Below are 16,221 nucleotides of genomic sequence, written 5' to 3'. Positions count from 1 at the left end.
GAATTTAGAACTTTCATGCCTCATTCCATGTCCACCAATAAAAGTTTGCCTATTTGCCCAACTACATCACTCATTAGTCCCATTTTGCTTTTGGAGAGGCTGACAACAACTGGTGAGGCTGAGGTTGTTAATCCACACAGTGCCATACTCAGGTTGCAGGGGTACATTTTCCAATCCAACAGCCAGACTGAAAGGACCACTCAAAATATAAATAAGAAACTTATTTTTCCAAAGACATGCCAAAACCCAGAATCAATTACTTCATGCAGACTTCCAGGACTCTCCTCCTGGGAGATAAACAGTGTGCTCCTTATCTACAGTCACCTGAATCCTGGAGCAATGCTGACTGGGCTCAGAGCACCTTCTTCCTTGTGCTCCTCTACCAACACATCCACTTTGCCCTTGTGTTCCACCATCTCTGACACCAAGCAAAGAAGTGAGGCCACATGTGCATTATGAAATTTCCTCTGAAAGCAGAACCCAAGGGTCCAACTAGAAGCTGCCCAACCCTTTACAGCTGTAGAGCCCAACAGTACAGGGAGCAAAATCAGTCTTACATGGTGCAAATGCAAGCATAACCTGAGTTTCTCTCATTGATTCCAGCAGTATTTTGGGATTCTGCAACCCCTCATCTGGCCATGTCAATGAAGTCAACAGAAGCTTTGCCCTTGCAAAGGACAGAAAGATGGAACCAAGTAGCCATTAAGGAATGTACCACCTATTTAAAAGCAGTGTAGTACTTTGCTTTCTGTTTCCTGTGCATCTCATCACAGAGGGGTGTATTTGGCCACAGGTAACACCATATTTCCTCTTTACCAAAAGTAAAGAATGGGGAAGAAGGAAAACCATCACATCCTACTTGGAATAGAAAACCAAAATCAAGGGAAAACTGCATAAATCACACCTGAGCTGTGGTAGTGGAAGTCTCAACCCTGTCTAATATAATGCTGATTTAGAAAGCAAAACAGAGGCCAAATGAACACAGAAATAAAAAACTAGCACTCCTGCTTGTTTATATACAGGCTGACAAATGCTGCTGAAGACAGTTGGGATTCATTCAATCTGCTAGGCACACCAGGGAACATTAATTCATGTCAGCAGCTCTCTGCACCATCCTGTGGTGCTATATCCCAAGACTGGCATACAGCCACAGCAGGGCTGCCTCTCCCCAACTCCACAGTCAAGAGTCAAAAACAACTACAACCACCACTAACTCGTGCACTTGGCTGTTTTTTTCTATTCTAGACTGTAAAGAACATCACCTGCTCTCACTGCAAAAGGATGATAATTCTGCCCATAAGCACAGCTGGAGAGGATAAAGGAGCACAGACTGAGCAGAATCACACCAGTGCTCAGCAAGTGTTGCACTCTTTGAATTCAGCTATTTCTACACAGTGCCTTCTCAAGCACCTGCAGGTGCACAACAGCACAAGATTTGCTTCCTGACAGCTGTGATCATTTGACTAAATTTCATTCCCTTTCCTATGAAGCTCCTCTCTGACAACATCTGAGTGACCAAGACCAAACCACTTGGTTCCTCTCAAAGTCAGAGATCTTTACTCTTTACTCTTTATCTGGGTGCCACTAAAGGCAAGGACAGCCACAGCCTCTGGCTCAGCTGCTTGCTGACATGCACAGGCAGCGTCACAGCCCTGCAACTTCCCCTTCCTGTTACACCCACTCACAACTTCTGCACTCTTATCTCAAACATACATCAGGTCCCTTTGCTCAGCAGGCCATTCCCACACAGGTGATTTTCAGTGCCCTGTTTCTCCTGCCCTTGGCCCTTCCTGCCAGGCCACTCCCAGAAAACCCCTTCAGTCCTGCCCCAAAAGCCACCTGAAGGACACTTGCCCAAGTCTGGAAGTTGCACTCCCCACTCCTGCCACCTTCGAGGCAGCGGCTGCCAACAAACAGAAAACTGTGGCGATGCAGAGAGAAGCAAAGCCAAAACCCAAAAGCATTAAACAGATTATCCTGACACACAAAGCTTCTAGAACAGGGAGGGATACAAAATTCCTGACATTCTCAGCTGGCAAAGAGCAAATGGGAAAAATGTTATGCATGAAAGCCACTTTCATGGTATCATTTCAGATACCATTTAGCATTTTAAAACCTTGAGTAGTTTTCTTTACGTGATTGAAGGCTGAAATTCCAGTTCTCAGGATTTGCAAGCTGAGTAAATCAGGAAAGATCTGTCTCTGACCTACAGGTATTTTTTGCTAGTTAAATTGAAAATTAAATATAAATCTATATGTATAAAAGAGTGAGCATTTTTTTCCAATGTCTAAGAATTCTTCAACTGAAGAAGGAAAAATCTCAACCTTTTAAAGGTTAAACAGGCAGAAAACAAACCTTGGCAACACCACAGAAGTGACCTGTGCTTAGCTGTTCTGAAGTTTACAGTCATTAAAGAAAGGATGCAAAAGACACTACACCAAAACCACGACTCACCATCAAGCTACAAGTGCTGCAAGTTTGCTGAAGATTAAGAAAAAACACATTTAAATGCATCCCTTAAATTATTTACTGTGCTTCATGCTAACTCTGAAAATAGTAAAAATAACATATTGGCTTGCTAGCTCTACTGCCACTTGTGCTCTCACACACTGCCAAATCACTTGTCAACATTTGCAGCGTGCAAGAGGTCCTCACACCACACACAGTGAACCACCCCACCTCTGACTGAGCTGTGGGAGACCATCAAAGCCACATTTATGACGCCACAGAGCAAAATTCAGGCTGTGTTTTGCCTGCAGAAATAATTCAAGTCATTGATAGATGGTGTTGGGCCACTGTCTCTGAATCACCAGGACAGCTGCTGCCACTCAGAAAAGAGGCAGCTATAAAGAGCTGTGGACATGTCATCAGTCAGTCTTTTCCTGAAAATGGAGAAGGTTAAAAAACAAAAGAAGAAAAATCTCTCAACTCAGGATAATTCCTATCAAGCTTTAAACTGGGCTCAAGGAATTGAGGCCTCTTCTATTAAACAAAATTAAAAAACACAGTAAATTCACAGTAAGTTCAACACAGTAAATTTTAAAAAGACAGAGATAAATTTTCCTGCCCTAGAAACACAGCCCTCAGACTGCCTGTTTGCTACAATATTCCTCAGCTGGCAAAATGGAAAGCTGGCAGCCACCCAAGGTATTCAAACAAAACATTGTAATTAAAAGCTACTTAGGGCACCATGAACCAAAATATACGCTAATAAAAACATCATTAACCAACTTGCGAGGAGACTCTTCTTAGGGGAGGGAATCTTTGCTAATAACAACAATTATTGGGCATGTAAGTCCCATAGTCTGCAACAATTCAAAGCTAATGGGGAAAACGTGAGACAGAAGGGGAAAGTGACATTTGGGAAATTCTGGAGTGGAGGGAAAGTGACTGTGAAGAAAAGAATAAAGCAAGTTTGTTGGATAGCACACCAACACAAAGCAGCCAGGTCCACAGGGAGCAGTACTTAGGCACAGAAGATAGGGGGATTTTGTGAAGTGTTCTACCAGTTTGTTTCTTTCTAGTCAAGAAAAAGGGAAAGAAAAAAAAAAACTAAGATAAAAGGATTAAGAAGCTCTGTCTCCTTTTGTAATCAAGTACTGCGTGAATTTTTCACCACAAGCCACATACCCCTCTCCAGGGTCTCCTCCTAAGAAGCACACTCAGCACTCACCCTCACCAGGGATATGACAGAAAAGCTTTTAATCTCCATTTTCTGCTGCATTATTGTCACTCTGCAGCATTGACTCCAAGCTAGCAGTTTCCCAGAGAAAATCATGAACAGGGAAATGAAAACTCATTAAAAAGGACAAACTCATGCACGAGGACCACGGAAGCACCACTCCTTTGTTTCTGCCTGCCTGCTCCACCATGGTTAAGCTTTGAAAGTTTTTAACTTTCATGGCATAAGTGAGGCCTCAGTTAAATCTCAGCCAGGGCTCTCTGCTGTGAGGGCTCCACATCAGCACAGAGACACAGCTGGCACAGCTGGGGAAGCACAGGGCACCCCAGCTCCAGAATAAGCACAAGCCTTGCTTGGCCTCGCATTTAGGAGAGCAAAACCAAATGAAGGCAATGTTGAAAGAGCAGGGAGTCCTAAACACTGTTCTCAGCAGTACAGACTGACAAAACTGCCAGGCTTCAGCCGTGGAACAAAAATCAAAACCCCAACAAAAATAGCAAAGAACAAGGGAAGGACAATTCTCAAAGCAGAAACAACATTCAGAAGACATTTATTGGTACATGGTGAAAAGAGCAATAGGGATAGGCTGGAAATGTTGGGTCATCATTGTTGGTCAGAGAATAATCAAAAAATTACCAGGGGGGAGACATTTGTTCTTGAATCAGAAGGAGGAACACAAAACAAAGCAACAAAAATTTACTGATTATAGTAAGAAAGATATTGAGAAGCATTTTGTGTTTAGCTGCAATGGAAAACAGGAATATTCTAGGACAGGGAATGACCTGGACCAGTATGGACCTCACCTTGGGAAACTTGTCTGCCTCCAGAGCTTGCACTCAACGCCAATAAACTTTGTTTACTGTATCACTCTACACCTTCCTAGTCCTAGTGAAGGACTGGGAATACACTGTGCAAACACACAACAAATAGATGGTCCCTGGACTAATTCGTGATTACTAATTAATGAAAACCTTTAACATGCTGTATCTGTAATAAATTCTAAGCAATCTAACAAAGGTTGTGGTGCTCACTGCTCACCACAGTTTCTCACACACACATATACACAAAAAAAAAAAAAAGGAAAGCAGATGTTTGAAAAACGATGAGCTAAAAAAAAAATTGAGAGGAAACATAAGGGACTAGTTGGGAAGGATGAATTGTGCGTCCAAGAGTTACAGCTCAGTCACAGATTTCCTGCCTCAAATGAGGCATCAATTTTTTCAGTAAATATGTAAATATGAATATTACCATTCACCAAATTTTAGAGGGCTTTGAGAGTCCTTAGACTATGTAGGAAAATAGGTAAATCTTGATATAAGTATTAATCCAACTGAGTTTTGTGTGTAAAGTGCTAAAAAAAAAAAAAAAAAACAAAACAAAAAAACAAGGAGAGCAGGGCAGCAGAGGGAAAAGAGAGAGAATAAGCAAGGAAACTGAAACCATGGGAAAGAAAACAGAACTTTTGCTAGCTCTTGCAATAATTAGTCAGTTATCAGCTCCAGACCATGCAGAAATGGAACAAACAAGATTCAAGGGAAGGAATTAGGCTTCAAATATGTTTTTCAAGGTCTATTTTCCCATGACAAATAACTTACTGAATTGTTATGAGCCAACAGATTTCATCAGTCACTTTATTTCACGCTGTGCACAATAAATAAAAGCACAAGAATTTCCTGCAATTAAGAGCAAAAATCTTCTTTGCCCACAATTCTCATACAAGGTATGGAGAATACAGTAGGATGTATCAGGACTGACATCCAGTCTGTATAAACACCTAATTTTATCCCAACCTAATGTGAGCATAGCTGCAATTTCCTATGAAGAGACACTGGCCATTTCACAAGTTTGATGTTCTAGAAGTGTGCATAGGTTTTTCCATTTCTCAAGGCAAACATCGACATATATTAAGAGAAACCTTCAGCTCTACCATCTAGAGTCTAGTACTGCATACTACTGTCACTGAGGCTATTAAAAGAAAAAGAAAATATCAATCAGACTTACATATAGTCCAGATGAAGTAATGCCCAAAATTCTATTATGGTTTGGTTTTGGTTTTTGGTGGTTTTTTTTTTTAAAGTCAAAGGAAAAGCTGCTCAATCTGAGCAATTCGCTTCATACACTTGAAAAAAATCAAGATAAAAACCCAAAGTGGTTCAGGTTGCTGGTGGTAATTTCTTATAACATAAATAATAACAGCAGACACAAGCCATGCCCATATTCCCTGTCCCAATCCAAGACAACACCAGAGTCACCATCTAAGTTCAGACCACCCCAGCCCATGGGCTGCAAGTCAAAGCCTCCCCAACGCCAATGAGAGCTGCCACAAGGAAACCTGATGAAACCAGAGGGGAACTGGATGCTGCAGGGGCACTGCTCAAGCTGTCTTGGGGAAGGTGGCTGACAATTCACACCATGGTTTGGGGTTTTTTAGGTAAGTGACATGGTCAGTCTGTCTGCATTTTCATCATCCGAGGAAAGGGAACCCACATCCTTGGTGCCTGCTGGCCACCTGCACTGCAGAGCCTTGCAAAGATGCAGGAGGTTGATGCTTACAAAGTCTTCTGAAGATGAAAGGTTTAGAAAAGGTACAGCACCACATTAAGAGAGAGCAGGATAATGAAAGCATTCTGCAAACCAATACTCACCCGTTCCTGACCAGCTGTGTCCCAGATCAGAAATTTATGAAGCTCATTCCCACATGGCACAGTTTTAGTCATGAAGGATGCTCTGGAAATAAGGAAGAAAAAGAAATTTGTAACATAACTGACACTCTGAATATGTAACCAGTAGACCTTAGTGAGTTCTTCTGGATTAGACTGCATTTGGGGGAAACTCCAAAACCTTGATAAAATACCTGCAGAAGTCTCCCTTTTCTCAGATAGGACATATGCTACTTATAGATGTATTTTTTTAAAAGAAGGGAAAAGCCTCTGAAATTCAGAGGACATTTGTTCATGGGTCCAGGAACACAAATGCTCCGGCTGCTTGTTAACTGCATCTTCTTGGTGCTACAGACCTGAGAGAAAGGCAACAGACAACATCAGGTGCCACTTTTCACTTGAACATATGAGACTGGATCACCAGGGAACAGAAAAGTCACCTGCTGGAGTGCACATGGTAAACAAGTGCAAGAAAGTTGTTCTCCATTTCAACTGGGATGAAGAAGTCTTGGTAGTTTCTTTTATTTTCCATAGGAAATGAGATAGGTCTATATTTTCAAAGTTTTTTCTTTTAGGAAAGAAGTTTTCAAATTTATAGGCTTTTTTGTATTACAGCAGTTCATTTGAAAGCTGGTAGGAGAGACTGCCAAACTCTGGCAGATTTCTATTTTCCCCATCCTATCTGGGTACTGCTGAACCATTTTTGTTGTGGTAACATTTTTCCTGGCTCATAAAGATGCATTTGATACAATGCATGGTTGTTACAAAAGCACCAAATGACATCAAATGACATTTTCTGAGAATGATATACCAGAGTTCTACTCTACAGCCATCTGCAAATTGCTTGAATTTAACAATGCTGCATTGTTTATGAAAATACTAACTAAGGGGAAAAAATGGCCACATTTCTTTGGTTGTTTTCAGGGTGTGTTCTCTCAGTAGTCACTCTCCTTCTCAAACCAATAAGCAGCACTTTACAGCTTCAAAAATGGGAACTTTATAGATCCACAGTGGCTACTGTCGATTGCAAGGATTATATACTTAAAATAGTTGAATAATTTGGAAGAAAAAAACCCTTATCTGTGCAGACAAATAATATCACCTGTGTGAAGCTAGCGCTCACATCTTAATCTCCCAATGGAAAAAAAAAAATCCCTTTAGTTTTCATAATTATGGTAACAGAGGGAAATTGTTTTCCAAATTGAGCAGAAGGCATTTACTTAGCAACAACAACTACTTGGGGAAAAAGGCTGCTAACAGTTTACAAGTAAAAAAACGCACTCAAGTTGCCATCAATTGTTTCACTGCAAACAAGTGTCCTTCAGCCAGTAATTTTATTCATGACACGCTTCCTTTTTCTCTGTCCATTTTTCTCTATTTATCTCATTCAGAAATCCAAAATTGTCCTGGAACTTCTATGTGCAGCTTCCACCTAAGACTCCTCCTTGGATTGAAAGGCAGAGCTTCAGAAGGTACTGTCCAACCCTCTGAACAACACACAGCAACCAACACCAATCCTTCACAGACAACTTAAAACACCTCTGGCACACATGCCAGATCAGCCCTTTCCCCCCAAATTACTCCTTTCTGTAAATTCCATAATAGCTTTCTTTCCCATAAGAGTTTCCTAACTTTAAAAATTTTCCAGGTCGCATTGGACTTGGAAAATCTGTCCCTAAGGTATTAAAAGAAAACAAAAATCTGAATTAAATCTACTACAGGACTACTAGGATTCTGATGGTCTGATACATGGAAGCTTAGTAGTTTTAAAGAAGTTATATAAATTAATTATACTTAGTTTGAATTGCATTGTTCCTATTTTAAGAAAGGAAAATGTGACACATCCTAAACTTCGACAAAAGCACATCCATACGGGGAAAGGGGCACTGTCCATGTTCCAGCCCAGCCTACCAGGACACTCAACAAAGGTACTTCAAGGGCTTCCCATGGTCTTCCTGCCATTCCTCAGCTATGGGATGACCTGGTCATTGTGCAGGTCACAGCCTCTCGGGTCGTGGGGTGCTGCTTTTTGTCTTGTCAAGAGATTCCCACTTTAGACTGTTTTGGCTGTAGGACCTAAGGACTTAAATCACTCAAGGGTCAGATCTGAAACCTCACTGACCAGTGAAAACCAAAGTGATATTTTGTCTGTTACTTACCCAATAGTAGGACTAATATTATGATCAAAGTGGTCCTGGACAAACCGACAGACGATGCTCGATTTCCCAACCCCAGTATCCTGAAAAGCAAAGAAAGCACGACAGTGAGTCAATGAAGTCACATCCACAAGACCCCAGATGTCAATACTTCACTTGATTTATTTTCAAGAATAAATATTTCAAGATAATTTTCAAGAATTAATATTTGACTCTTTGTTCTTGTCCTGTGGCAAGCAGGGCACATTACACATTTCAGAGGAAAAGTAAGGACATGGCTCATCCTTTTCAAACATCAGCACTGTGAGTGAATCTCCCTGGCCCTCTTCCCAGGACTCCCTTCTCTCCAAGCCCTCTATTTTATTGGGTGGATTTTATATTCCTGTTGCAAGGACTGCAGTCCATCCAGCAGAGCCATTTACTTGTACAAGCAAACCCTGTGCTTTCCAACCTGCGGCGCATTGCACGGCACTGCCAGAGAAACAATTCCATTCAGGCCTGTTGCACAGCCAGCCCAAGCAAACTTCCAAAACAGACTAATAACACCAACATTTCAGCACACTGACAGCACTGAGTTAGTGAAAATAAACTTTTCATGGCAAGACAAACTAGCCCACTCAGTGGAAACTTTGCAGAGGCTTTGGGTGGTTTTGAAAAGGTAGGAATGCAAAGATCTGGATCCCCAGGGATGTGCAGCTCTCCCTGTGCATGCCATGCTAGAGGTCTGCAGTGCATTGCTTTAAAGGCAGCACAGCTTACTTTCTACACTCCAACATGGCAGGCTGATTCCATTTGCAGGAAGAGTCTTTTTTTTCTTTCAACTCACCAAATCAGTAGGGAAAAATAACAGCAGTACAATACTGAAATAAAATTCAAAATAACCTAAAGCGGCAGGAGAAAATTTGAAATTATGCAGAAATATTATTTGGGCACCTAAGATATAAACAACTTCCCTAAAATGCAACATTTTTCAGTCTTTCTGGTTTTGCCCAAAGCCTTGGATGGTAGGTAGAACTTAAATTATACAGGGAATTATCAAGGAAGAAGAGTAACATTATCACTGTGTCTTCCACAGAATTGCAAAGAGCCTCCTTAGAGACAAAAGGATGCCAGGAAATCAATACTGACCTTTCCAAGACATTAACAATGACAGCCCAGGGTCCAATCTAACTCATTAAACAGTCAATGGAAAGTTTTCTATTAATTTCATTGAAGTGATTGCAGAACTAGCAGATTGTACCTGGTAGCTCCATTTGTATCCACATTTTAAGATGACTAATTTACAAAACACTCCTGAAAAATGCCAAGATAAGACAATAGAGTTTGTTAACAGCAAAATGCACATAGCTTTTCTATTAAAAAAATAGAAAAGCAGCTTTTGCCCACACATAGCTACATATTAAAAATAGCACTTCTGCCTCCTATAATCAGTTTTGCAATATGTTATCTTCTTTTTGAGTAAAAAAGAAAAAGAATGCCGGTATTTACATTTCCTTCCACCATGCTTACATGAAATTGTATTGTCACACCACTCTTTATGGACAGCACTTATCAGAAAACCATCATTTAAACTCTCATATTTAATTCAAAGCTGTCCTTAGTCAGCTTAAAATCCATAATAAATGCTCATGTTACATAGACAGTTGTTTATCTACTCTGTTCAATCAATAGGAAAAAAAGATCAAAGAGAGGAGCAGTGTTTAAAAACAGCCCTGTAGCCTTTGATCAATAGCAGTAACACATCCTGTTACTATTCCCAAATTCTGCCTTCATTATCGATTCCAGCTGACATCGCTGTATAATTACTACATCAGGGTGGCAGAACACGCTAAAAAAAATAAAATTAAAAAAATCCCTCTGCCCTGAAATTGAGGATCTAATTATTTTTCATGGTTTCAAATGGTGTAGAGAAACTAGAATTACCACCCACTGGTGGCAAGGAATTACATTTCTCTCTTGTGGGGACAGCGTTTCTGCCACGGTGTTCGAAACTAGACATTGACTCTGGTGACCCGATGATGCTTCAGATCCATCTGCTCCCCCCAGCTCCCCTGACAAAGTCACTCACAATGGCAACTGAAATCACAAGAGGAGCCAGGGTCTCTGGCAGGGACGTGACATCCACAAGCATGGATTAAAGCTCAGCTCATTTTCCTGGAACCTCTTCATCTCTCAGTTCGTGGCTCTTACTAATGCTTCATGATAAAGCTAAAAGGACCTTTCAAAGTTTCTACTGCTTTCACATCTCACAATGAGCACAGTCCGACTTAAGCATGTGCCAGGCCCACCAACAGCCCTCCAGAAGCTTAAAGGCTTTCTTACACTTTGCTCCTGGGGTTGCTTGCACTACCAAAGGGCTAAGGATCAACCTGGAGTAACTGGAGTGAAACCAATGGACTTGGGCCACGAGTGAACCTGTTCCTAGGAGGAGCACTGCTGCAGCCATGGCTGGTGCTTTCCAGGAGCCAGGCTCTCCATTGCACCAGGGGGGCTCAGTTGAAACAAGCACTCCCAGCTTCCCTTTTGTTGCCCAGAGGATGCAAACCACCACCTACCAGGGTATAATTAGAGCACAGAGGGGAAGGAAGTAAAATAGAAAAAGCTTCCTACTTAAGGCAGTGATAATCCAACATGGGATTTAAAACTGCTTCAACAGTGTTCAGTCCATGTTACTGAAAACTGTACTGGCACCCATCAATCAAGACATTCACCTGCCTGAAAGCAAAGCAAATCATCATATGAACATTATACAACAACTTGAAAACAGTTAAGGAGACCTTAACTTTTACCAACAACAGGGAACTGTCTTTGAAGTCTCTCACAGAAGACAAGGAAAGCAGAATTGTTGCTTCAAAGAAGTAGAAAAAATGTTTTTTTCTCAGCAGTGCATTGATATTGAACCTCCTTGCTAAGGCTGTATAAACCTTTCCTGCAATCATCTGCTTTGTACTTTACTGTATGGTCTTTCTCTACACAAAACTATTTTTCTAACATCTGATGGGGATGATCTCCCTTGTTTTGTTCTTTTTTCTTCAAAGGATTATAGCAGATTTATCAAGCCACATGTCTGGGTAACATTCAGGCATACAGAAGATTTATTTTTCCAGTTCTCAGAATTCTGCTACTACACCCTCTAATCTGTTTTTCTGTTTTGTTTTACCTGATGTTGGTGTACATAAAACATCAAACACACACGAAGGTATAACATCCTGGCTTATGCAAAAGGTCACGGTGGCACTGAGCAGAGTGGATTGTTTAAGTTTCAGAAACCAAGAAGATGCCCTCAGGAGTTATGTTGCACTTCAAGGAACAGATCCTGCAATTCTTTGGGAAAATCCTCATTCACAGGAAACCCAAGGGCTTCAGCACTACAGTCATTGACTCATCACGATCAAGAGCATACCCATTAAGGAAAGAAGTGGCAAGAAATGAATAATATAAAATAATTATTGCAAATCAAAGTGTTCACAAATCACTCAGGGAACAAACTACAGGTTTCCCTTTATTCTTTTTCTTCTTCATAAGCCTCCTAGCACACTTAGAAAATATCAGTTATGAACCACATTGTAGCAAGATAAGCAAAGTGGGTGGGGTAGGGAGGACGGAAAGAAGTAGGAATGTATTTCACAGTAAGTGAGCCACTATTCGTTTGCCAGAATAAGTAACTACAGCTTCAGAATGTCCCCTGGTCAGCAAAATGGATTCAAAAATCTGAAACTGTATCAGATGTTTCTGATAAATACAAGGAACCAATGTAAGCATGACTAATTCCAGACTTTTAATGTTTAACTCTGGAAAACACATTCTCTGTCCTTCCAAAATCCCTTAGCAGCAGATTTAGGTGTGAGGATTTTAACAGCACCAGAATGGAGAGCAGAATGCCACAGAAAACAGTGCCTCCACCCACACTCCTGCTCCTGGGGAACCACCCCACTTGGCTCTCCTTGGCTCTCATTGCTGTAAGGGAGATGAGACTGTATTTCAAGCCAGCAGCATTACAGGATGCTGGCAACTCATTTGCAGGCAAGCAACAACTGAGCTGCTTCTGGCTGATTTGCAGCAGCTTACAGGGAGATAAAAAAAAAGAAAGCAGAAAAAATATGAGCAATATATTAAAAAGGAAAACCATTTTCCCATTACAAATAGGCATTTGGTATATTCCTCTGCCTATTGTTCCAAACACATTTATCCCAGCAAAAAAAGCTAATGCAGAAAAATTGAGTACTTTAATTTAAATCTGGATGTCTCATTTATATCTTTGCACATAGGGCCTGGTCCTCCAAGCTTTTTTCTAAACTGGAGGAAGCTATAGCACCCTGTGAACACATCCCTGATTAGGCTGTTAGTCTGCAGCCTTGATATTATAATAGCTTTTAATAGAGTGAGGGTCAAGCCCTATTGTGCTGACTAAACTAATCTCTTCATGTAATTTTTTTTCTACATCTGAAATTGAATAAATGTTGGATTCACAAAAAAAAAAAAAAATCCACACATATCATGACTGATGACTAAACAGCAGCCCTATAATCACGCACGCTGCTGCAAGAGCTTTTTTAGTCTCCACTATGCAGAGTCTTTCTCTGCTATGTTAACACACAGGGCTTCCTAAGTATGTGTTAAATTAGATAAACCATACAAAAATCCTTTATGACTCTAGGATTTTGGAAATACAAACAAAACAAGAACACTAGACAGCACTTCACATGAGGAAATGGCATCCTAAGAATGAACACACTGAAGAAACTGCCTTCTGTCCTTCTACTTGCAGAGTAAGGACAAAAAAAGAAAAAAAGAACATCTGGCTTGTAACCACCACAGACCTCATGACTAACTTCCCATTTCAGCTTTAAAGGAAGGTTGAGACACCCTGGAGACAGGCACCACAAAAATCTGCATTAAGAAGCAATGGAGAACTGACCTCTATATAAATAGGGATCACACACACAGCTCCTCCAAAAGGAAGTTTTCTCATCAACTTGGACAAAGCCAGGATTCAATCAAATTTACAATGTGAATTTTTAAAAATGTTTAAAAATTAAAAATGCCTGTCCCTTCAAAACATTCCTCACAATAACTAAGAGTCACTGAGACATCAGCTACAGACAGGTCTCATTAAATCTGACAGGGTTTAACATGAGTTAGTCTTACAGATCAAAAGAAGAATGAGCCCTAGCAACCTGGAGGGTATAAATACTAAGTGCTCAAAAATCCCCAGGCAAAGAAGATGTTATTTCAGTAATAATATGAGAAACATTTGGACCTGACAAGTCTTTATCCTTTCCCACATGCCAGAAACTGATCCCACAGCTCATGTGGCTTCCATCAAATTCAGCAGACTTCCTTGCACCTCACAGCAGGAATACATCCGCTCCTCAAAGCCCATTTGTGCCAGGCTCCCCAAAATCTGAGCAGCCACCACCCTAACTTGAGCAAAGGCACCACAAGCATTTGGTGGCTGAACCCTTCCTCTGAGGATCCCTGATCAAGAGAAAAAGAGCGCAACCAATGCAGTCAGGGTTAGTTTAATGTAACCCCTAGGAAGCCTCTCATGGCAAAGCTCTTTCAGCAGGTATAGGGCTGGAATTACAAAGCTGCTCACACTGATGGAACTCAGCGTTTCAGTCAGAGAGCAGTACCAGCAAGCTGCTCTGAAGCTTTCTCCAGACTGGTCAGCATCAACAAGTGCAATTTAGTGCATGCACCAGAAACATCTGTGGTCAAATTTGTCTTTAACAATTCGCTCGGTGTACTGTCCAGTGAGATAACAGCACCTTCTGTCTTCCTTCAGACAAAAAACAAAACAAAATAAAAACAATAAAAATCCCCAGGCTTGATGAAACACACAGAACTGGGGTGTAGTCAAAAAGCTGTCCCACTCTCCTGGGTGGGGAGGAGAGGATCTGCTCAGAGAGGAAGCTGGCTGCTCCTCATTGTTAAGAGAAGCAACAATTCCTGGCTCCCTGTTACATATTCCCACCACTAGACACTCTTGGCTGATTCTGAAAAATAACAACTGAAAAATAACAGAGGAGCCAGTTTATGCTCAAGATTTCCCAGGCTACATTCCACTTTTTGTAACACTGATTTGATTCCTGCCAGTGCTAGTGCAGAGAGGAAGGAGAGGTTCTTGTCTTGTTCCAAGCAGAGCCTTCACTGTTGAGGCATTAAAGATGTACAGATGAAAACACTTGAATTGGTATGAAGATACCAAAAAGGAGAAAACTATCCTTTGTTTTCAATGTATTTAGTATTTTATATACCAAAACCAAGCACTGAAAAGCTTCGCAACTGGCAAGGCAAACCTGAGGTAGAAATACAGAATTTAAACTTTAGGGGAAGAAAAATAATCAATGAGTCACAAAAAAAAAAAATACAAATGCAGAGAGACCATTCATTCCAGTAGCTCTGTAAAGCACAGCTGGTTTTGACTTGGCAAATCAGCTTCTGCACATTTGAACAGCTCTTCTTTCCACTGCCAGAATTGGCCACGCTTTCATTTTTGATTTACAGTTGAATCACCCTGGCCCATTCCCATTACCCTCAGCAGGACTTTGATGGAATCTGAAAATTCACAGCAGTGTAATCGCATCTCAGAGCTGCTAAATGGTTTGCATTTCATTAGCTATCATCAAACAAATTGCAGGGCCTGGGCTGTAAAGTATCACTGGGCTTTAGCAGAAATTTAAGCTCAGCTCTGGTCAAGCCTGGTGTCCAGGAGGAATGCCACTCCTCAGGCATGGTCTGGCATGCAGCACTGACACCCAACCTGCATTCTGAATGTTTTCAGGGTTGCCAGTTCTTAACCCAAAGGCATGTGACAAGCTAAGGCTGAGCACAGGATTATGGCTCTCTTTTAAATTCCAGTGGAGGCAAAAAAGCAACAAGCTGAAAAATAAATTAAAGCTTTGCAATTTGCAGCCTGCTTTAGTCCTCTGTGCCTGCCTTCAACATTTTAATCATTACTCTACTGATCAAATGCAGGTAGCATTGCAATACTTTCCATGTCTTACTAATCCACTTACAGCTGCTCTGGAAGGCTGTGACAGGCAGCTTGAAGAGCATCTGAAACTGCCTTTGGATTTTTATCAACTGTATGAACATAGAAGGAAGAGTTATGCACAACAGATTCCTGATGGCCGTTTCCAAGGGCAGTATTTTAATCCAAGAATTACTCTGCCCGATAAACTTTATACTACCCTTAAACACATCCTTCGCCCTTCCCTGTGTTTGGGTATCACTTTCAGTTGTCTGAAAACACTGCTGTAAGGAGAAATACCTTGCAGGAGACTGAGGTTCAGACACCCCCGGGACTGAATTGAATCTGCCAAGTGTCAGGCTTGTCCCAGCGAAAATGAAGCCATGCACTCTGGAGTGGTGTCTAGGAAGAAAAATAAAAAGCTTCCCGCCTTTATTCAGTTTTTCCATCTGCAAGATGTATCAAGTGGGCAAAGCTATCACTGCATAACTGCACAGATGAAAATACAAGAGCAGCTCTTAGACTCACACACTGGCTCTCAGCTGCTTCACCAAGACAAAACTGCCTGAGGCTTCAGCCTGAACCAAAGGGATGCAGGTACATGTGCTCTGAAGCCTCACTTCCAGTCAAAATACAGGCATCTCATCCAGGACTAATGACTTCTGTAAACTCCAAATTAAAATTTTGTGGCTGTATACCACCAGTGATCTTCAAGGAATTTCTGCAAAGATCTGGGAGATACTCATC

At 41.2% G+C, this 16,221-nt stretch overlaps 1 protein-coding gene across 1 annotated transcript in view; it reads right to left on the bottom strand.

The window, feature by feature from the left end:
- The window catches only part of RAB31 (RAB31, member RAS oncogene family), a 62,280-nt gene that overhangs the window by 26,164 nt on the left and 19,895 nt on the right, over positions 1–16,221 (bottom strand). Inside the window, exons 2-3 of the mRNA XM_054284783.1 lie at positions 8,502–8,581; positions 6,328–6,409 (exon numbers count right to left, since the gene is read on the bottom strand). Coding sequence (XP_054140758.1) covers positions 6,328–6,409; positions 8,502–8,581 — 162 coding nt within the window. The remainder of the gene's footprint in view (positions 1–6,327; positions 6,410–8,501; positions 8,582–16,221) is intronic.

Source organism: Melozone crissalis, unplaced genomic scaffold, assembly GCF_028551555.1.
Source record: "Melozone crissalis strain CALT ecotype California unplaced genomic scaffold, PUWL_Pcris_2 ptg000042l_1, whole genome shotgun sequence".
NCBI classification, from domain to species: Eukaryota; Metazoa; Chordata; class Aves; order Passeriformes; family Passerellidae; genus Melozone; species Melozone crissalis.
This window is presented reverse-complemented; position numbering and strand designations above follow the sequence as displayed.